Source organism: Branchiostoma belcheri, unplaced genomic scaffold, assembly GCF_001625305.1.
Source record: "Branchiostoma belcheri isolate BF01 breed outbred unplaced genomic scaffold, Haploidv18h27 scaffold158, whole genome shotgun sequence".
Classification (NCBI taxonomy): Eukaryota; Metazoa; Chordata; class Leptocardii; order Amphioxiformes; family Branchiostomatidae; genus Branchiostoma; species Branchiostoma belcheri.
In genome coordinates, this window is record NW_017803024.1 from 368221 (window position 1) to 392088 (window position 23868).

At 46.6% G+C, this 23868-nt stretch overlaps 1 protein-coding gene across 1 annotated transcript; it reads left to right on the forward strand.

The window, feature by feature from the left end:
* The first annotated feature begins 4109 nt into the window (after window positions 1–4109).
* LOC109465800 (protein odd-skipped-related 2-like) lies at window positions 4110–14534 on the forward strand. Its single transcript, XM_019763243.1, has 5 exons — window positions 4110–4198; window positions 11699–11915; window positions 12315–12641; window positions 13111–13242; window positions 13735–14534. Exons 1-5 carry the CDS (start codon window positions 4135–4137, stop codon window positions 14081–14083), a joined length of 1089 nt encoding a protein of 362 aa, XP_019618802.1. The 5' UTR covers window positions 4110–4134; the 3' UTR covers window positions 14084–14534.
* Window positions 14535–23868: the final 9334 nt, after the last annotated feature.

Genomic DNA, 23868 nt, shown 5'->3' on the forward strand with positions numbered 1-23868 from the left:
TTGTAGGCCTGGATCAGCCCTGGAGTCGAGGAGCTTGGAATCAGTCTGGCCTCCAGGCTACCGGCAAGTGTTCTCGGAACAAGCTCCTGTCGTGCGGCTCTGAAGAGGAAAAGACTTGGACTCATTTCAACTCATTAACGTCACGACATTCAGCTACGATTCCTGTTTAACAATCACCCAGAGGACACAGTAAGTCGTTTTCCCTTTTCTTGGTTTTGTGTATCTTGTAAGGAACACCTTCAGTAAGTTTCGTCTTTCGATTTTCTTAGAGTGACCCTTGAATGCACCCTGAATTATAGTGAATGACCAACCTGACGAAAGTAAGCTGTTTTTTTTCTTCTTCTTCTGTTTTTAGTACTTTTAAGGAGCAGGATTTCCTAAGTTAAGAGGTTTAAGAAGCAGAAGTTCCTTCTTCTGTTTTTCTAAGAGTGACCCTTGGATGCACCCTGAATAGCCAACCTGACGACAAAATGTCGTTTTTTTCTCTTTTGTATATTTTCCGTTTTGTGTATTTCTGAACTGAACTGAACTGTATTTCTATGGAGAAAGAGTTTCTTAGTTTAAGTAGCAGGAGTTTTTAACTTTAAGAAGCAGAAGTTCCTTCTTCTGTTTTTCTTTGCGTGACCCTTGGATGCACTCCAGGTTACCAGTACGCGGTGAGGCAATAACTTTTCTTGTTATTTACAACCGGCCCAATTCTACCGCGACTTTTCTTACAGACAAGAATCAGAAGTGGGTCAAATCTTCCTAGTTATCTGTACTTCTTAGAACTAGTATTTAAGACAAGCGTTTCGTTTCTTCGGGTGTCCTTGAAGTGACCTCTAGATGCACCCCTGCATGAGTTTGTATATATACGCGCATCGGCCACAAGACGAAATTGATTACGAATAAGAATCAGAATTAAGAACCAGAATCATTTCTTTAAGAACTAGTATTTAAGACAAGTGTTTCTTTTCTTCGGGTGTCCTTAAAGTGACCTCTAGATGCACCCCTACATGAGTTTATATATAAGCGCATTGGCTACAAGACGAAACTGATTACGAATAAGAATCAGAATTAAGAACCAGAATCATTTCTTTCAACTTTCAACTTTATTTCTTTAAGAACTAGTATTTAAGACAAGCGTTTCTTTTCTTCCGGTGTCCTTGAGGTGACCTCTAGATGCACCCCGGAGTTACGCGCTCCGGCTACAAGACGTCTTCGTTTCAATCACACCCGCCTTGGGTTGGCACGGAAGACGAAAGTTTCGGATTCCGTGGACGTCTTGAAGACGCCAGTTTCAGAGATAAGCGTTTCTCCTCCTCCTTCCTTCCTCCTTGGGTGACCCTTAGATGCACCCCAGTTACGCGCATAGAACTATCGCAGAGTGGAACTCCCTGTCACCAAGTACAGTAGGGCCATTGTCATTAGATAGCTTTAAACAATGTCTAGAGTTAGATGTTCAAGGGTTAGGTGTAACAAGTTGTTTGTTGTAATATAGCCAGCTGCCGCCGCGCCGCGTGCCTGCGAAGCTGGTGTGTTACGCTGAGGGGCGGTTACAGATCTGCAAAGTCCCGCTTCAGAGAAAAGTGCTTCACGTTACGTTAAACCCAATCGTTCTGGCTGTAGACAGGTTACAACTTTTAACTGTATAAGTTATAGTTGAAGTTGTTTAGGGGCATTGTTATAAGACACATAAGACACCATTGATATATAACACCAAACGAGTTTTTATGCCCAACCGACACTTGTCTTTCCCCGTGGTTTGCTGTACTGGTTCTTCAGTTCTACCTTTATAACTCTTCATTTTTAAGAGTCACTGGTATCTTCTGGGCTTGTGTAAATTCGTAATCACTACTCCACCCCTCAGGCCCATCTCCTTGGGTGACCCTCAGATGCACCCCCGGGTCACCCCAAGACGGCGTGTGCTTCTGGCTGCCTCCGGGTGACCTTCGGGTGACCTCTACTTCACCCCCCTCCCCATCGATCATGCTCCCGTGACGTTGCTCACCCCACCTCGGCCTGACAGTAGCCAAACACAGGCCTGACACACGGTCTGACGCGTGGGGAGTAGCCCCGGAACACGGGCGCCTTAGGGGCGTCTAGCCTGGGTACAATTCTCCACATCACCAATGTATGCTCCTCATGGAGCAAAAATTCCCAAAAATCTGACGAAAAATGGTTACTGGAAGGGCCCTGGGCTGATTTTTAGGGTACCACCCAGAAAATAAAGGACTCATCTTGGGACTTGTTTCTGCAGTTTTTAATACCCTAAGTATCAAATACTGATTGAAATGTGCAAATCTGAAGCGGTAAGTGCCAATATCACAGACAGTGCCAAGATTGCCTTATTCAGAATATTTCCAGTTTTGCTGCACTGAAATCGCATTTGTTAATTTTCTCTACTGTATTCACAAGAACCCTGCCTGTCTAATTCTCTGACTGGACGCGTACAGTTACGGATACGCGTGGACTACTGGCTGGAAATTGAACGTGCCTGAGCATGGTTTTTCTAAATAAAAGTACAGTTCTGGATTCAACAGGCTTTTTCTGACCTCCTGAGTCCTTGATCTTTCCAGCCGGCTTTTTCTAACTATTGTCGTCCTTCCTAGTGTCAAAATCGACCCCATAAAATGGGAGGCACTTGATGGACCGACAGTACTTCCAGCACAGTACAGATACCATGTACCCTACGATGGCCTGGCCGCCAGGCTATCGCAGATCGCTTCAGCCCTACTTTCCCGCCTTTGTTACATTTCTCTGTCCCTTCCCGGTTGCCCGGCTCTCCGTAAGAAGCGGCCTTCCCTGCTCTCCAGTCCCAACCCGCAGCCCAAACACTTCACGGGCCGATCTACCCGGGTTTAATTACTCCGGGTGGACCTACGGCAAATACACGCATTCAGCGCACCAAGATACAGTCAATAAAAACTACGAGTATCGGTCTATTCGGTACAAGCTTGTTTGCCCACGCTTGTCGTCCCACCGTATTATCGTAGTTTGATTGACGTTTTCGCCGGACGATTTGTTGCGCTAATGCTGCACCATACTTTAAGTTTAACAAAAGCAGCCGCATTATGGCCCTATATAACCGGGCAGGCTAAAACTGAACGGTACTCCTACTGAGAAAGGGAAAGACGCAACAACGTCTTCAAGTAGCTACAGCTCCCACGTCTTGTGTGTACAGAGTTCTTAAGTGTTGCTGACGCCTTGAGTAAGCTGTTGTAAGTAGGTTTGGATGTTGAGGCGCTGACGCAGCTATAAGGAGATGACAGTCTGTTGGCCGTGCTAACACCAGCATGTCAGTAGCCAACTCTACAGGCCTGTTTGTTAAACAAACGCCATGTAATATACTCTGACGTCTAGTGGCAAATTTTGAACACACAACAGGCTACACTTTTCTTTCAGCCTAGCCTCTGTTCATTCTAAAGTCTTGAAGAAAGTTCACGGTCTGCTAAGACGTCAGCTGTCAGCGTCTTGAGTCGTAGAAGTGGCCGCGTGATAACAGGAGGGGCTGCTTAAAGTGGCCCATCCATCTTATGTTGTTTGATTCTGCCACCGTGCCGGGCTTCACGACGTTACATTGTAACTAATGATTAGTTCATGAAGTTAATAATAAATAAACCGTCAACACTCCGACCTACCAGCTGGGCTGTGTCTCCTTTAAGGAGATTAATCTTCACTGAGACGTCGTCTTGGGGCGTGTCGGGAGGAGGACGCGCATTCTTGTGAGGAAGTCCCAGGGTAGGGAGGCTGAAGGCTGCAGTCTTCTTGGTGCTGTGTGAGCGGCAAGGCACGGTTCTAGGCCCGTGTGGGGAAGTCGTCGATTTGGCTCTGCCGTTTCTAAGACCTAAGAACTTTCTACAGCTCTTACAAGGAACGTGAAGTCTGTTCTAGGCTCGTGTGGGAAGGTCATCGCTTGCCCTCTGCCGTCCCTTCTTACAGCTTAATTCCATCGTTTTATAAGGAACGTAAGGTGGTTCTTTAAAAAGGAGGCAGAAGTCTTTAGTCTTCATTCTTCTCGGTGCAGTGAGAGGCAAGGTTCGGCTCTAGTCTCGTGCAGGGAAGTCGCCGATTTGGCTCTGCCGTTCCTCCTTCTTACAGCTTACTTCCATCGTCTTGCAAGGAACTCAAGGTGGTTCTTAAGGTGTTTCCAAGATGCCCAAGATATTCCTGATCAAGCAGAGGTCTGAAGAGGCAGCACAAGTCTCGGAACAACACGGTGAGACGTTTTCCTTTTAAGAAACTTTCACTGATGAAAATTCTAGGAGTTGTGAGAAATTGTAATACATGACGGAAAATGTGTTGTTTTTTTCAGTCCAAGCTTTTTCTCGTATATAACGTAACTGTTGTGTATCGTTTTTTTGTTGGTAGAATAGACTAATTTTTTTGCACAAGATGCATATGGGATTCTCAACCATTTGGCTGTGCATCAAACTAACAATTAGTGTTCTTCATGTCTGTTGGAAAGATACTTAGAGCCCCGGACCTTTGTAGATCTAGTTAACACTTTTGTAAAACGAATTTTCTCAGTCCACAGCCAAAAGACCGCTTGTTGGTACTTAACTCGACTAAGTTCCCTTAGGATTTTATCACAGAGTAACCCCAAAATTCAAGTCACTGCTATTTTGTTCCAAGTATTTCCAACTGTTATCAAGTGCATCGAACAGCTGCTCTTGTTTTTAGGTGAAAGTTCTGAGAAAATTATGACGATAAGACAATAAACTATCGGTGTCCAGTTTCACCCTACTAACCTATAAGTGAAAATTCAGTCCAGTTTCAGCCTACTAACCTATATCACGGCTATTGAAGTACGGAAAGACGCAAGGCTTGTGGAGAGATGTTACAAAAACAAGATGACGATGGTTTACGCGCTTGTGAAGGTTCAAACAATCAATATTGTAAGAAATAAGCCCTCATAAAAGCGTTAAAGATGGTTTGAACTGAAGGTTGCAACCGCTGAACCAACCAAAACGTTCGACAGATCGTCCCAAGAACGACTTTTGTGTGCTATTTTGCCTGTTGAATCATACTTTATATCTTGAATTATATTCATGTTACGAAATCGAAGGGGTCACACAAATACAATTTTGGTAGCTATACGTCCGCCCCTACCGCGAAGGAGTGATAATCCCTTCGGCCAAGGAAGCCATACGCCCCGCGAACCCCGAGACTGGCACCCTGGCTCTAAGAAAGATGAACGGTTTTGAGCAGACTGGATTTGGGCAGCGGATACTGGAGCGGACATTAGGGCTTCTCCCCACAAAAAAATCTATCGCTTATGAACGCCAGCGTTGACTGTGACGTTACTTCTAGGCAGTGTTTTACCGGGTCGTGTTCTAATCTTCCTCGGGGGACCGCTCGCCTCCCCCCGCCGCGACCAGCCTTACATGCCCCGGTGGTACGTTACGGTAAAACTTCTGTATCTCCTGTCTAGTTTTCCTTCTCTTCTTTGATTTTGTTATATCAATTAAAAACGGGAATGTAACGGTAAACCTTCTCATGCTGCATGTAGACAGGTTATAATACGAGTTTTTATGCCTAACCGAAGCTTGTCTTATCCCACGCTATAACATTTCCTCTAGACAAGAAACATTACAAACACTTCTAACTTTATAACTCTGAATTTTTAGAGTCACTGCTGTTTACTGTGGTTGATTTGCAGAAATAATATCCTGTAACTTATACGACTACAAGCTGTTGGACGGTTTGTGCATCGTCTCATTGTGCATTTTTCTTGGAAGGATCTTTACCGTAGTCCGATTTCAGTCTGGTAATATCTACCTTTTGAGTTTCTGTACCATTTGTTCAGTCTTTACGGACCCTTTACAAGAGCCAATTCCATCAACATATGGTAGAGATCAACTCCCATCATAAGATACTAAGTTAGTAACAGTTCTTGTACAAGAACAACATGCCATAGGCTGACAAAAGCTTCAGTTCTAGCTTTAAAACTGCGATTTTGTATAGTTGTTAATGCTGTCTTCTAGGCTTGGTTGACAGATACAGTATAAGACTAGTATATGATTCCCATGTTGTCGGACCACACACAGTAGCACAAACTATAACAACCCCGTACAGTCGGCCACATGGCCGGTGGCCTGGCCTGATAACCACCAGTTATTATCTGATATCTCCCTAATAACCACCAGTTCGTGACGTCATCGGTTCAAGTTCAAAGCGTTGTCATGGCAACCTGAGATGTTTGTGTCGTCTGAAGGGTTTCGTCTTCGTCTTTATCTGTCTTCATCGGCCGTAACTTATGTCTTAAAGATCCCTGTAGTGACTTAAAGTGTGTATTAATCTGATCATAAAACGGGGGCAAGATCCTAGATTGCGTTCTGGCGTCTGGAGTAAGAAACAGTAGACACCTTATGATTTCTCCAGACGTCTTTAAGTTTTGATTAAGACTCCAATGATAAGAGGGAAGCCACAGTAAGATTTCTTCCCAACGATACAAGCAGTTATGAAACAAGTTTGAACTGTAATGGCCAACACAAAAATTTAAGTCACCCAAATTTTCGACTGTACAACTCCAGTCTTTGTCATTACAGTTCAAACTTGTTTCATAATGACTTCTACCAACACAGATGAACTTTCAAGATATGATACAAGCATTTTCTTACAAAATGTCCCAGGAAGATTTCTTTCGACGATGTTAACTCGGACTAAAATATCAACGATAAAACCAGAAGCAAGTTTAAGATTTCTCAGTGTCTCTAAGGAGTTGGACGTAGACTAAATAACGACACAGAAGTTACCGTAAGACTTCTGAAAGTTTCGTGAGGGCTGGCAATAAGAAATGGTACAAGTTGCTGTCTTGAATTCGGGAAAAAAATTGATTTCGGAATAAGACACTAAGGATACAACACAATTATGACTTCTTCAGTGTCGCATGATTGTAACAAACTGACTAAAGATACATATGTATATGTAGGGACTTAATTAAACCCTAAACAGGTGTTTAACCGTCTTTAAAAAAGTAAATCTTGATGCCAGTAAGGCCTGGTCTCTACGTATATACGTTAGGTTCAGATATACTAGCAACAGGGACGTAAAAGTCACAGTTAGGCTTCCTGAAATTGACCAGAGACGGTTTCTGCTACATTGGGAGTCAAGTACACGGGATTTATGGCGTTATGTGATGCTTTACCTTGTAAACTATGCTATATGCTCGATCTATATCTACATACGCTGTACATGTTTCTTCTCTCTTCTTGAGACATTTGTAGACGAATTTACAGCAGAGTTTTTCTAACACATCTTTTCTAACACATAAGTTAACTAGACATCATTTGTAAGGGCATGCCATCCTTTGTTAGATGTACATATTTTGGTTTTAACTGTATTTCATAAACAAAGGTAGATCGTAAATCGCTGTACAGTGAACGCTCTATAATACAGTGTATTGAAAAATTACATAAATAGCTAGAGCTTGAAATAAGCCGTACCTCAATCCTTGGTTGATAACTCTGATATTTTATGGCATGACTGTTTCTTGTTCTTTTCTGAGCTGTTATTGTCTCTGCTATAAGCTGATGACTAAACTAGTCACTAGTCTAGTGTAGTGAAATGAGCCGTAGCGCCGCACGCGAACAGTTCAGTGGTTACTGTGAGTAAAAACAAACTCCGCTCACTTAGAAACAAACAGTCTGCAGTACGGGAGTAAATCTTACACAGGTTTGGTGTAACGGCCTACTGTACAAGCAGATGTTTGGGTTTTGGCTTATTTTTGGCGTGTTTTGGGCTTTTTTATCGGTCTTTTTTATCGGGAAGTAACCCTAACCCATTCAGGCAAGAACTAGATTTGGTACTGGATAGTGTAGAAAGAATTGAATAAAGGATGAAGTTCTCGCGGTCAAAATTCGGTATCTATACCTATATCAGTATAGCCGGTATAACCGCCCTTCGGCGGAACACACCAGCTTCGCAGGCACGCGGCGCGGCGGCAGCTGGCTACATTACACCGTACGACTTGTTACACCTAACCCTTGAACATCTAACTCTAAACATTGTTTAAAGATATCTAATGACAATACCCCTACTGTACTTGGTGACAGCGAGTTCCACTCTGCGATAGTTCTGAAAGAATGATTTCTTGAACACCTCAAGGGCCCTCAAGCCTTGTTTGATAACTCTGGTGAAGGCATGGCTATTTCTTGTTCTCTTCTGGGCTGGTATTAGGTACTTAGTAGTAGTTACGTCCACCAGTTTATTAGTCATCTTGTACATCATGCACTCCTGTCTACTGCTTAAAACCTTCACCTTAAAGCCTAGGAACCCTGACCCGTGAATGTGCCCATGTTTGTACATCTATGATGCCTGCTGTATTCAGGTTCTACGCCTGTGTTTATCGAGCGTTTGTTTCACTGTTTGAGCCATCCAAGAGGTGTCGGGATATGGACGACTTATTTGTGGCACTTATTTGTAGTAAGTAGCATTGTGGTACCTTTGTTCGCAGATAAAACGTTTCGTAGAAAATTAGTATGCCTGGTCTATTCACGTTGTACGCCAGTGTTTATCGAGCGTTTGTTTCACTGTTTGAGCCCTCCAAAAGGTGTCGGAATAAGGAAGGCTTATTTGTGGTACGTTTGTGCGGGGATAAAAAAGTTTCGTAGAAAATTAGTAAGGACGGTTTTCACTGATTTAGACAAGAACTTATGGTAGTCCAATCGGCATCTGGAGTGTTCCAACAAAACAGAGCTAGGTGTGCTCTCACTTTACTCAACTGGAGTACCGCCTCATCACGTTAACATAGGATGCTGAGTGTCGACATGTAAGACCAACAACAAGATTGTGCCATTGCAAGTATGTCAGCCTGGAGCCTGAGGCTGTCCTGCCTTAGGTTTGAGGCTAACGTTCCCCACGGTCAGACCCTATGGTGATCCTTCTGTAGACCCTGCCGTGTTCTGAATGAACCAGCCGTGCTGCCAAGTTTGAGGCTAAAGTTCCACACGATAAGACTCGGTGGTGACCCTGCCTATAGTTTGAGGCTAATATTCCCCACGGTCAGACTTGTAGTGTCAGACTGAACTACTGACCCTGCCGTGTTCTGACTAGCCTGGATGCCAGTACCCCAAAGCACACTGGACACAAAATATCTCAGTGTGCACTGAGATATTTTGTGTCCAGTGTGCTTTGGGTCTGGCATCCAGGCTATGTTCTGACACGTTCCGCTTCCTTATCGGCTTCTTGCAGTGATGAAGACAGTCGTGCTGCCCAGCCTGAGGTTCCAGGCTAGACCTGCTGACAGTGCCTGGTGTTTGAGGCTATAGTTCCCCACGGTCAGACTGAACTGCTGACATGTAGACCTGTTGGTGACCCTGCCGTGTTCTGACACGTTCCGCTTCCTTATCAGTTCCGAGCGGTGATGAAGACAAATTGGGAGCCGCTGGGCGGACAGGGGGCTTCCAGGGGGCAGGGGGACAGTAGCCTCGGAACAGACTCCTCCAGAGGGCAGGGGTACAGTAGTCGGAACAGGCTAGGCTCCTCCACAGGGCTGGTGAGGGGACCCTAGCCTAGAAGCAGGCTCCTGTCGGGGCGTCATGAAGACAAATTGGGAGCCGCTGGGCGGACGGGGGGCTTCCAGGGGGCAGGGGGACACTAGTCTCGTAACAGGCTCATGTAGAGGGCAGGAGACTCTAGCCTCGTAACAGCCTCCTGTAGAGGACTTAGGTTTCTAGGGTGATTGTTGACCTAAGTAAAGTTGATACTAGAATGACGATACTCTGGATGAGTATACAAGTAGTTACTACTGTACAGTCTTGTTGTTTGCTCTCAGTCTACTTTAACATTTCCGTGATGGGGCGAAACACAGTTATACAAGCCAGCTTGTTGTTACTACTGTTTAGTCTTGTTATTGGCCTTAAAGTTTGGCAGCTCCTCTTAGCTTCCCCCGTTTCCGTGATGTGGCGATAAACAGTCGCGATGAGGACATCCGACGTGGCGACAGTTGCGTGAGGAGAACAGGAAGACATGAATCACTACTGACGACAACTTCAAGTCTGATAGGACTGATCGTGAGGGCTGCCAGCGTGGAGCTAGTGTATCCAGAAATGTGCCTCTCTAGTTTTACGAGTCTTTTATGCCTGTATGGGTTAGGGTTAGGATTGGGTACGGTTCTGACTGAACGTGGACTATCCAGAACCGCGCCTCAGAAATTAAAGTGTCAGAATGATTCTAGATAAACCATGGTTCTGGATATAACCTGACTGACAGCTTGGGACTGTGAGACTGGGTAAGAAAGTCTGGGGGACGACACCTGTACTGGGCAACCTGGGGACGACATGCCTGTCCAGGAAGACATGAATCACCTCTTACCACCGCCGACATGTTTGATAGGACGGGCCTGGGCTAACACAAACTCAGCAAACTGGAGAAGACACCTGTACGGCCCTAAACATGAGGAGAGCCGAGGCCGGGCGAGACGAACAGGAAGACATGAATCACGTATGCCGTCCGCAGACATGTCTGATAGGACGGGCCTGGGCTACACTGGCTAACACAAACTCGGCATACTGGGGATGACACCTGTACTGGGCAACCTGGGGACGACCTGTCTGTCCACGGCTATCTGGGAAGGACACGCCATTATAAAGGTGGATATTCGAGCCGTCAGCTTCTTGTCAGACAATAATGACTGACAGTTATGATTGACAGCTATATATGTATGACTGACAGCCCACTTCTAAAGCCCACACGCACGATCCTGTGCTAAGCTGGTCCATGTGTGAGTCAGTGTGACACATACTTCTGTTATCAGCCACTCCACTGACAGACGACCCTAACGACAAGTCTCCTATGATTGACGATAATGGTTGACAGTTATGATTGACAGTTTTGATTGACAGTTACGGTTCCATGCTCTCCTGAAGGCCCACACGCAAGACTGTGCTAAGCCGGTCCATGTGTGAGTCAGTGTGACACATACTTCTGTTATCAAACCCTCCGCTGACAGACGACCCTACCGACAGCCCCTGTGATTGACACTAATGATTGACACTTATGATTGACAGTCCGTTGCTATGCACTTCTGAAGCCCACACGCACATCCCTGTGCTAAGCCGGTCCATGTGTGAGTCAGTGTGACACATACTTCTGTTATCAAACCCTCCGCTGACAGACGACCCTACCGACAGCCCCTGACAGTCCTGCTGATACCGCGCATGCCCCGGTGATACCGCGCGTGTTTGGCGCGTCTGTCCGCCATCTTGTCTCCCCTGGAGAAAACTCAGACCGTGACCTCAACTTGACCTGCTCTTGACATCACCATGGCAACGGGGATAATGGGGCTTTCCTCGCCTGATATGTGCCAGGTAACCATGTAGGTGCTGAGGTGGGCTGTTGGCGGTCTCTACAGCGTTTTGCATACGATAAAACAACACAGAAATGTGAACTGTTCATTGAGAAATAACCACTACAGCCTCTACCAGGCTTCGGGAGGCGGCCGGAAAGAGTAGAAACTGGCCAAATAGAGAGAGATAACATGCCAGGGGGGTTGGTCTGCTGAAGAGTACATGCACAGTTAACCGCACCCGAAAAAATATATTGTATAGCGGACCAACTCCCCCGACATGTTATCTCTCTATTTGGCCAGATTCTACTCTTTCCAGCCGCCTCCCGAAGCCTGGTAGAGACTATCATACGGCCCTTTCCGGATGTCCTGGACGTCGTGTTTGACCCAAGACACTGATGTTTGTTTGTTTGTTTGTTTGCCCGGCAGGTGTGATGAAGCGCCCCCTGTCTCCAGACGCCCACCCTGCAACACACTGCCCTGATGTTTTAGTACCGACGCCGCTGCCGCCCCGGCCGGATCTCCCCTTCCACCCTCTCCCCGTCATGGCTTCCCCGGCTCTTCGCATGTTGCCGGTCCCTCCGCACCTACTGCCCTGCAGTCTCTGGTGCGGCTCTCCACCGGCGGAGACCCTCATCCCACCCAGGTAGGAATAGTGGTATCTAGTCTTCTAGTCTATCGCGATTGGGTCGGGTTTTCTTCGGGGCTGCTTAAGCTCTTCCCCGCCCGCCGCTCAGCTAGGTACCTTGTAGGTTTTTCACGGCGGGAGTTTGATTAGATACCAGCTATAGTAGTCATAGCAAGTTTATTCTCTAGCTGACTTCTGGACCTAGTCTCCTTGCCAGCCAGACGAAGAAGAAGAAGAACTTGTAACAGCACTGTAGTGGTAGAAGTAGTAGAAGTAGTAGACATAGTACTACTACTAGTATTCACGGTAGTAAAAGTAGTAGTAATAGGGGGCGTTCTGAAAGTGCTGAGCTGTAACTGGCGTAGCTCCGTCCAACAATGATTTTACATGCTCTTTTCTGTACCCTTTCGCTTGCAGGTTCCCCCTACTGCACACCCCCCTTCCGTTTTCCTTCTCCCCGTACCCCCCTCCCCCTCTTACTGTGCCCGTACCGAAAGTTTCCGCGGATATCAACGGGGGAGGGGCGAGGGGGAAGCCGCGGTTCGACTTCGCTAACCTCGCGAAGGCCGTGACGGAGGACGATACAAACAGCAGTACCCGGCAGCTGTTTCACGGGCTCGGGTTTCCGGCACCGCACCGCCCGCTCAACCCCGGCGGGTACGCCTCCGCCTTCGTCCCGAAGGTGGACCGCCGGTCGGCCCGGGGGCGCCTCCCGTCGCGAGCCAAGAAGGAGTTCATCTGCAGGTTTGTTTGTTTGTTTGTTTATTTTTTTTTTTATTCCAACATTTCATGACTAGACATGGCGACAGCACACTCAAGTGGCTTTATTCGGTGGTTATAGCAACTGACAAGGCTTTATCACACCATATTCACCTCTGGGCAGGTCATTAACCCTTAATTAATAACATCAATTGATAACAATATTACATTATACATGTTTTAGCCAAACATTTTGTGGGGCCGTGTGGCGTAGCGAGTGCTTGACTCGGAACCAAGAGGTCCCGGGTTTGAGTCCTGCCATGCCACCGATATTGTGCCCTAATTGGGAAAGGCACTTAACACGATTTTCCTCACTTAGCTCAGGTGAAAATGAGTATTGTATTGTCCCATGTGTTGGTGGCGGCATTGATATATGTTGAAAAAAATTGAGTGTGCCGTCACCACGTCTTGTGATGACATGTTGGAATATTAAAAAAAAAATTACATTTTTAAGGTTCTGCGGTCGGCACTTCACAAAGTCGTACAACCTTCTGATTCACGAGAGAACTCACACGGACGAGCGGCCCTACTCCTGCGACATCTGTCACAAGGCTTTCCGCCGACAGGACCACCTCAGGGACCACAAGTAAGTACGACACACACACAAACATACACACAAACTCACACACACACACACACAAACATACACGCAAACTCACACGGACGAGCGGCCCTACTCCTGCGACATCTGTCACAAGGCTTTCCGCCGACAGGACCACCTCACGGACCACAAGTAAGTACGGCACACACACAAACATACACACAAACTCACACACACACTCACACACACAAACACACACAAACATACACACAAACTCACACGGACGAGCGGCCCTACTCCTGCGACATCTGTCACAAGGCTTTCCGCCGACAGGACCACCTCACGGACCACAAGTAAGTACGACACACACACAAACACAAACAAGCACGTACCACAAGTCTAGTCGCTTATTAAGCCACAATGAACAACTTTCTTCTGTCTACTTCCTTCAGGTAGTGCTGGAAGGGTTTATTTTTAGTTGAGACGCGTATCATCGTTGCTTCTTTAAGTGTTTTAACCTTTTCCTTATTCCCTAAGGTACATCCATTCCAAGGAGAAGCCGTTTAAGTGCCTGGAGTGCGGGAAGGGTTTCTGCCAGTCGCGGACTCTGGCGGTGCACAGGACGCTCCACCTGCAGGAGTCCCCGCACAAGTGCCCCACCTGCGGCCGGACCTTCAACCAGCGGAGCAACCTGAAGACGCACCTGCTGACTCACACGGACATCAAGCCGTACCAGTGCGCCAACTGCGGGAAGGTGTTCCGGAGAAACTGCGACCTGCGAAGGCACAGCCTCACACACTGTGAGGAGGGGGAGGGAGAGACGACGCTAGGGTCACCCGATCGCGAGGACACCCGGTCTACTCCCAGCCCTGGCCAGCAGCAATAACGAACGCAAAGACAGCCACAGAATATCTAGAAATCTAGAGAAAAAGAACTGACTGAGAATAGTTTGGGTTCCTGGAACGCAAAGGCAGCCACAGAAACTGAAGATCTAGAGACTCGGGGTAGCCTGGATGCCAGACTATTTCTAGGGCGTGTACAGGCCAGGTCCTTGGTTCTAGGACTTGCACAGGATAGCCCCTCGGTTCTAAGGACAATATACCTCCAAGGAAAAGTCTGGCAACACTCTTGACATCCAGGCGACCAAGATTTGAGCTCTGAAGAGACAGAACTAACAGACTGAGGATACTAAAAGTTTTTAAGATGGTCTGCTTTGGAACACCCGCAAACCAGCAATTTGGCCTGTAGAGATGTAGAATTCTGAGAAACCTAGAGGACGAGGACAATAGTGATGGACCATGGCCATTTTCGCTTAGTCCACGGAAGATGCCTGACCTAGTGACAGTTACTGTAGTGAATAGCCCGGAGGACTATAACACTGTTTGTTGGCCCAGGTTACACCAGAACAATTGCAGCCGCAATATGAGAGTAATGACTACAGTTCAGTAGATGTAGATCATTCAACACCAGGTACGGTCTTCTAGCCTGTTCTATAGCGTAGTATCATCCAAGTTTGGATAGAAATGTTACAAATAGTTTCTGCTTTACTGAAATGAGGATAGTTAAGCGTTTTGGATACCTAAGGATATCCGAGTGGTCGTTTTCAAGACAGAAACTTTACTCTTTTAGTGTGTTAATGTATGTATGTTACGTTCATATTTCAGACAGACTTTTGTCTGTTTTTTTTTCTTTTCCATTCTTTCTCTTTGTATACTAATGTTGATTTGTTGCAATATAAATGGTGATGGTTTAAAATTGAGGCCTGTTCAGGGATGGTGAAACACATTCCGTGCCATATATAAGATTTGGACGATTATAGTTCGTTTTAATTAGGTCCTATTTAATAATGTTTTGGTGGAAAGAAAATGTGAATTCTTAATAAGATACTAAATGTACAAAGAAGTGGAATACATGTATGATGTCAATGTTACGAGGCTGTCTATTTTTTTCGGGAAATTTTAGCTCAGATATTTCGACAAGAGGTGTTCTCTCCAGCTGACCAACTCCCCTGGCATGCAATCTGGTCGATTTCTACTCTTTCCAGTCGTCTCCCGAAGCCTGGTAGAGGCTACATATTTGCTATATTTGACTAATTTTGACCACACGTAACTTTGTTCTCCTTTGGAGACTAGGTCTAACCTGCTCGAGATAGGTGCCCCTGGCATGACCCTGTTTGCGGCAGGTTCAAAGAAGTCTGATGTAGACTAGTGTACAGACAGGGTGTTAGCCGGACAGTCCCAGTGTTAGCCCTCACCGTTAACGTTAGTCTTGTGGAGATTAGGCCTAACCTGCCCTAGGTGTCCTAGAAGCTGGTGTGCTACTCTGAAAAGCTATACCGGCTATACAGATACACTCATACAGGTACAGAAGTGCCCCCGACATGACCCTGTTTGCGGCAGGTTCAAAGAACTCAGGTGTAGACTAGTGTACAGACAGGGTGTTAGCCGGACAGTCCCGGTGTTAGCCCTCACCGTTCCGCATACATACACCTGTATCGGTCCCGGCTTGTTCGGGCTGCCGATCGAACATAACCTACCTGAAAAACACCTGGGGTCAACCTCAGGTCAGTGTGGCAAGCGGGGATGTTTCACATCTTTATTGCTGATACCTCTTTCACTGTGGTATCAGCATTAAAGAAACCTATAATGGGTGAAAAGAAACCTATAGTAGATGTCACTGGAAGACACACGAAAAATGTCCAGATTATGCATGATGTACAAAATGACTAATAAACTGTAGGACGTCCCAACTACTAAGTACATAATACCAGCCTAAAAGAGAACAAGAAATAGTCATGCCTTCAAGTACCAGTTCCAGAGTTTTCAAACAAGGATTGGGGTGTTCAAAAACTCGTTTTTCCTTTTTATCTATCATAGATTGGAACTCATGGACACCAAGTACAGTAGGGGCGTCGTCACGAGAAAGCTTTAAACAACACATTGTGGCAAAAAGGGAAATGTGTACTGAAAGTCTTATCCCTATTCACCCAGAACAGAAGTTCCTGGTAGCAGTTACTAATCCCTTACGCTAAGAAGATAATCCCTAAGCTGATCTTTCGGTGTCTACAAGATAGTATCATTGGCAAGACAGTATCAAATTGGCAGGACAGTATCTAGTAAGTTTCGCTGGTGAAAAAAAAAGATACAGAGCAAAAATGATATCCTGATGTAAAAAAGGTAACGAAAGCTGAAGTTTAAACCTCTACTTGTGGAGTACCAGACCTTTTGTTGGCTACAAGACAATATCAAATTGGCTACAGTTTGGCTGGCAAAAAGAGATAACTGTACAAAAGGAAATCCTAATAAAAACGCCTAAAAATACGTCAAATATGCCGGAGTCTAAACCTCATCTTGTAGATAGAGTACCTGGTAGCGGTTAATCCGATAGAAACACACCCCAGTACTTTGAAGACCCCGCCACACTTAACTTATCGGTAAGGGTAGGGGATATCGGGGGGTATGATGGCAAAGCCTATTAGCTCCTGGTACCAAACTAACAAACAAGAAACAAACATGTAAATAGGATCTGTCTACTGTTGGAAAGTAAAGCTGACAGGGACAGGGGTCAATCTGGGGACAGTAAGACGTGACGGGGAAAAGTCTTATACTTGCCAAGATGTTACAGTCTTCCTCTTAGGAGCTGAATACCGTGAAATAAGACAGTGATTCAACTTTTAACTTTTGACAAAGAGACACTAAAACATGTACTAGTATCCATCAACATTTTACCAATTGCTTTATGCACAAGTTACAGTCTGTCGATCGGCCTTTCTGATATGGGGATTCGGAGTCTAGAAGGGAATTATGATACAGTTATGTATGGGGAAGATTGTTCCCATCAAGACAGATCACAAAATTCTCGTCCGAAAGTTTTATGTCTTATCCAGTGGTGTTCGAGTATGACAAGACTCTTTTTTTCTTTTTCTTTTGTTTGTCCCAACACTAAAACTGCGACAAAGACAAGTACGCTCATCATAAAAAGCCTTCCGTGGTGATTTCCTGCCTTCCACAGAGGCCACCTGTACGTGTGGGTTCAGAAGCCCGGGCATGACCTTTAGATGACCTTCCCGCCCATTGTCGCGCCCCCCCCTCCCCCTCCCACGTCCCGTCACGGTCCGTCGCCCCTGAGTGACAGGCAGTTTACTCGCACGATTACCCGCCTGACAGCTTTCCCGAATCCAACATGGCGGCTTGGCAGGTTCTAATCCAAGATGGCGGCCATCTCAAAGCAGATGTGTGGGGCCACTATTGAGCGACAGCCCGTTTAATACTCGCGCGATTACCCGCCTGACAGCTTTCCCGAATCCAACATGGCGGCTTGGCAGGTTCTAATCCAAGATGGCGGCCTGGCAGGTTCTAAACCAAGCAGATGTGCAGGGCCACTCATGAGCGACAGGCAGTTTACTCGCCAAAATATCCGAATTACACCAATTCTTATTATGTTTACCGAAGGGAAACATTGTTTTTGCTAAGTTTCCTCCTCTTCTTCTCCAAACCATTAAGGTCAATGACCTGAACCAGACGTCTGTCACCATTGTAACAGTGTTGGGTTACATCATATTGCAATTTTATAGCAAGAGGGATGTAGACTCCTGTCACCAGATCTATGAATGTGTTTGAGTATGAATTAACAGAGTAGACCATATGCGAGTGGATTATTACCATAATAGATCGCGCTGGGGCTAACGTAACAGCCGTCGTGAAAAACCTGCCGGGGACCTAGCTGAGTTGGTCGGGTAAGAGCTTCAGCAGCTCCGAAGAAAATACGCCCCAACCGGACACCATGCTAAGGCTAAAAGACCCTGGGAAAAGCCTGGGTTTGAGGCTAGCGGTGTTTGTGTCGTTTATGTCACCAGTACTGCGTGTCACCTGTACACAGGCGCCTGTGCTGACGTGCGCAGAAAGGGGAACCTGTTAGCCGCCGTGTCGGCTGAGCCTGGGCACAAACACAACCGTCACACAACCGTGTTTACCGTCTTCTAACGTTCTCTCAGCGTTACGTCTTACACACGGACTACTCGTCACACAAGTCTTACACGAAAGTCTTCTGTCAGCGTTAAAGTCCGTGGTAAGGTGGTTCAAGTCCCAGAACATTCGCTTGCAAAGTATGTAACACTAGTAATACTTTATAGGGCTATATTGGACATATAGCACATTTTCAAATGAACAATCGCTAGCGCTAGAAATTAAACGTAACAAATAGTCAAGTTTGGTAAGATGGATTAGTCTCATAATATGGTTTTCTATTGCTACATACAATGTAACAACGGTTGTTACATTGTATGTAGCAATAGATACAGGATCTAGATCCAGTAATTGCCATACGTTTTACCTTGTACAATTAATTGCTTTGTACTTGTAGTAAAGTTTATACATCTTTATTTTAAAACGGGAATTAGAACGTGAGCTTTCAGGACCGTCAAATGGCGGTTGATTCCTACAGACGTGCCGAAAGCTCCCCGCTTGTCCCGGCTCTGACAGGTTATTAGGAGCGGGAAGCAAATTTGTCATCAGGCGGCAAACACTCGCGAAGGGCGAGTCGGTGTCGGCTACTGTGGCGCGCTTTCACGTGCACTCTCGCGTGACCAACTACTAAGTACCTAATACCAGCCCAGAAAAGAACAAGAAGCCATGCCTTCAAGTACTAGAGTTATCAACCAAGGATTGAGGTGTTTAAAATCCATTCTTTCCTAGAACTATGATCGTAGAGTGTCAAGAAAAGAACAAATAATAGCCATGCCTGAATTCAAGTACCAGAGTTATCAGCCAAGGATTGAGGTGTTCGAAAATTCATTCTTTCCTAAAACTATCGCAGAGTGGAACTCGCTGTCACCAAGTACAGTAGGGGCAATGTCATTAGATAGCTTTAAGCAATGTTAAGAGTTAGATGTTCAAGGGTTAGGCTTAACAGGTCGTACGGTGTAATGTAGCTAGCTGCCGCCGCGCCGCGTGCCTGCGAAGCTGGTGCGTTACACCAAAGGGCGGTTATACACGTACGTACGGCTATACAAATACAGAATCGAGCTTGGCTACTGTGGCGCCTATTCACGCGCAGTCTCGCGTGACTTGGGCTACTGTGGCTCCTATTCACGCTTAGTCTCGCGTGACTTGGGCTACTGTGGTTCCCATTCACGCTCAGTCTCGCGTGACTTGGAACAGCTCCCGGTTTTCCACGGGTCGTTAAAATGGGCAGCTCAACACCCCGGTAAAATAAACACACTTCTCGCAAGTGCCGATCAGAGGGTCGTTTCAACGGCTCTTATAACAACAACAACTGCTAACGGCAAGGCCCTGCAACCGACATAGATAGGCTGGTGTGTACTACAGTAAACATTTAGCTACTGTACTTGTACAAAAGCATCTGGATGGATTCTAAACAACCAATTATACTTGCCTGAATATCTAAGATTCATTAACGTACTAAGTGCTGTTTCAACGGCTCTTATAACAACAATAAATGCAAACGGCAAGGCCCTGCAGCCGACAAAATAGGCTGGTGTGTACTACAGTAAACATTTAGCTACTGTACTAGCACAAGTTACTCAAGCACCTGGATTTAAAGCTCATGTTGAAATATCACCAGGCGTTCTTAGAACAGAACCTTATAACCTTTAGGACACAGAAGCAGAACTTAACTATTCAGATATGGTGTAGTTAGTAGAACATGGTGCCCTTGACCTTCTCATTTCGTAGATGTGTAACCCTTTAACGTGGCGTCGTGTGGCGTAGTGGATAGAGCGTTCGGCGCTCAACAAGGAGCCCCGGGTTCGAACCTGGGTCGGAGCACGGGGGCATGTCCGAACATGCGAACCGACGTTGTGCCCTTGGGAAAGGCACTTTACACGTATCCCCCCTCAATTAGAGGGTCAAGTCTCCAACGGCAGTTGTCTTCAGCTGGCGGACGAGAGCAGCGCCAGGCGGGCTGGCGTGATCAAGGCGGAACTTGAGCGTAACCAAGTCACCGGCAGCTCGCTGCAAGCACCCGAACCGGAACCAGCACGTCTCCCTCGATGGATCCGCTGGGGAAGACGGATGCCCAAGTGTGTGGGTCTCAGATTCGCAACCTGTTATCCACCTTAAACAAATTCACGCGAAGGCTACCGTGTCAACTGTGACCCTCACTCAGGTGCAGGGGCTGACACGGTCATCATACTCGGAAAGTCTGTATATCTGTACATGAATCTGTATCTGTGCATGACTATGTATCTGTACATGACTCTGTATCTGATTACAAATAAAGATCACGAGTGATTGCCAAGAAAACCCTTTAATGGCAGGTCTGTAGTTATTGTGCCCAGGCGTAGGCGCCTGAGAGCTGCCTGTCGGGTGCCGGGTGAGTTCTAGTCGGGTGACTGCTGAGTTGACGGGCTTGCTGACGGCTGGTCTCAGCCCGTGTTTTGACCTAGTGTGGGTCTGGCATCCAGGCTAGCCTAGCCCAGGCTCCTACCCGCGGTTGCCTGCCTGTTTGGGCCTAGTGTGCTATGGGCCTGGCATCCAGGCTACCTCAGGCCGGGCTGTAGGCGCCTGAAATCTGACGGGTACAGGAGTTAGTAGTTGCTGTGCCCATGCCTGGTGAGTGGCTGTCAGGTGCCTGCCGAGTTGACTGCTGAGTTGACAAGACGCGGCCAGCCCGTGTTTGGGCCTAGTATATGGGTATGGCATCCAGGCTAGCCCTAGCCAGGCTGTAGGCGCCTGAGAGCTACCCTGGGTGCCTGGCCCACAACACACTAGGCCCACTTGATAACTTTGAGCCTAGTGTGTTCCACCAGTCGGTAGTTGTTGTGCCCATGCCGGGTGAGTGCCTGTCAGGTGGCTGCTGAGTTGACGGGCGCGGTGACAGGTCCTGTCGGCCCGTGTTTGGGCTCCGTCACTCAGGATTAGGGTTGGGATGGGGGTCAACTGGAGGGGAGGGGGTCACCAAGGGGTCGACCCCGGGGGCACGGGGGGTCACCAGCTACTACTGCAGATAGCCTGGCACAGCAGGCGTCGCTGGGAGGGCGCCGGAGGTGTCAGCCCTGGTGTCAGCCCGTGTTTGGGCGCCGTCAGTCAGGATTAGAGAGGGACTGGGGGTCAACTGTAGGGGAGGGGGTCACCCCGGGGGCACGGGGGGTCATAAGCTACTACTTCAGGTAGCCTGGAACCGCAGGCTTCTGAAAGGGATGGTTAATGGAACAAAACAGCAGAGGGCCAATAACTACTAGTGCAAATAGAATTGAACCACAGGCTTCTACGGATGGTATAATGGAGCACAGAGCACAGGTCAGCAGCTTCTACCTTACTTAGACTGGAACCGCAGGCTTCTATTAAAGGATCATATAATGAAGCACTACGGTAATGAAGCACAGAGGAACTACTACGGCAAATATATTGGAACAAGGAACTTCCCTAATTGGAACCATCTTAGTAGGGTATTAATAGGGGGCACAGAATGTAGTGTGACTCCCAATAGACTAGAACCACAGGCGTCTAAGGAAGGTGGTCAAGAACTACTGACTGCGCATGCACATAGACTAGAAACACAGGCTTCTAAAGAAGGGTATCTGTGAGTACGCGGGTTCGGGAACTACTACTGTTTTTTTAGACTAGAACCACAGGCTTCTAAAAGAACAGGGTCAGAGACTACTGGCTGTACATAGGCTAGAAACACAGGCTTTTGGAGAAGGAATGAAGGGGCATGGGGGCCTCTTTTACTGTGCCTAGCCACCAAAAAAGCTTCGTAATCATCGTGTTCCGAGGCTACATGAACTACTGTTAGGGTACTAGCCTAAAATCAAAGGCTTCTAAAGCAAAGGACTGCAATGTACCTAAGGTAGATCAGTCACGGTCTCACGGTGTATTTTGCGCGCCTTGCTAGTACATTTCAGGTATTACGTGACAATCTCGTATACGCGTACCCAATACTGCAAGAAGGGGACGTAATGCTAGTTGCAACTACCCTGCCACTTCTGCAACCGGTATCTTTAAAAAAAATCTTTTTGATAAATCCTGTTTATCAAACACGGCCGACAGCGGGACAATGCCGTGTTTGCGGAAGTGACATCAGAACAATGGCGTGTTTGCGGAAGTGACGTACATGCCGGGCTGGGTGTCAGGCCGGGACAATCCGTGCTTTTATAAAGGTCTGACATTTGGACGGAAGAGTAAATCTGATTGGTCCACTGATCAGGCGTCAGGTGCTGACGTCACGCGCGCCCGGGCTCCTGAACTTCGGCGGGGTCACGGAAAGGTCACCGGGAAGGTGACATTGACTTTGAGAGTTCACCTAGCCTCTACCAGGCTTGGGGAGGCGGCTGTAAAGAGTACAAATCGGCCAAATAGAGAGAGATAATATGCCGGGAGAGTTGGTCCGCTAGAGAGAACATGTTTGCCGCACAGGAATAGCCTGGCATGCTATATATGCTATCTCTCTCTCTATTTGGCCGATTTCTACTCTTTCCAGCCGCCTCCCTTAGCCTGGTAGAGGCTAGAGTTCACCTAACGTAGGGTCTGATTGAATGGACTTAATCTACAGCTTATCTCCAAGCAGATCCTAGGGTGACAAAACACAGTATCAAATTGGCCAGGCAGTATCCAAGGACCCTCTATGGCCAAGGCAATGGATACAGCCTGGTCAATGTGATACCGTCTTTTGCCACCCTAGGATCTGCTTTGAGATTAATTGACAACGAGAGAATAAAAAAAGGGCCAAAAGCAAGACACTTGAAACAAAACTTTGGGAACAAGAGTTTGTACTGTCAACTCAGAACTTTGGGAACGAGAACATATGTTGACTCATACAATAAAAACAACTGTGCGATATTATATATATATATATACTTTTATACTTTGAACAATGTGCAACGATTATTTAGGTGGTAAACATCTGTGCAAATGTTAGGGACATGTTTTTGTACAACTTAGAAGAACAAAGAGAACAGTTACTACATCTAACTTTACGAATTTCTTTGGTTTCAAATCTCAACATGATGACGTCATTCTATGCTGACGTCATAATCTGCTGACGTCATTCCCAGACGATAGCCTTTTTATCAGAACAAAAATAAATCTTTGATCGAACTCAAAGATTTTAGACATTTCGTGAGAATAATTCGTCTTCAAGCAACATTCCTTTCTTTTTTTACAAAAATAAACAAGACCAACAGAATGATAATAGAACAGACCTTCCAGTCAGTGATTCTAGAAGGTGACAAAATTATTGCTTATATAAAGTCTGTCCCCAGTCTAAGTGGACTTCTCCATTCACCTTTGACCCGTTGCTGGTGTCACGTGACCGTGCGGGATCACGTGTACGAAACGGTCAGTCGCCCTGAAGAAGGCAGGAGTCAAAACGTCCAAGGGAGAATGTCACTCTTCTCGCAACTCACTCCTCTGGCCAATTACTTGGACTACTTTTGACGAATTCTACTGTCCATAATGCTTTGGGAAAGCGTAGCCTCCACTAGACTCCTTTGCAGGCTGAATAAATAGTAGAAATCGGCCTAAAAATGTAGCTGGCAGGGGAGTTAGCCGACTAAAGAGGGTCCAGTTTGCGTGCAGTAAAATGGACGCTAATAATGGCCGGCCAACTTCTCTGGCCAGCATTTTTGGCCGATTTCTACTACTACTACTGTATTTATTCAGCCTGCAAAGGAACCTGCTGGAGGCTACGAAAAGTCTGTGACGAGACTATTTT

Coding starts and splice junctions, on each gene's coding strand:
- LOC109465800 (XM_019763243.1), top strand. CDS start 4,135: ATGCCCAAGATATTCCTGATCAAGCAGAGGTCTGAAGAGGCAGCACAA. Junction 4,199..11,698: donor ACAAGTCTCGGAACAACACG/GTGAGACGTTTT, acceptor TTTGCCCGGCAG/GTGTGATGAAGCGCCCCCTG. Junction 12,642..13,110: donor AAGAAGGAGTTCATCTGCAG/GTTTGTTTGTTT, acceptor TACATTTTTAAG/GTTCTGCGGTCGGCACTTCA.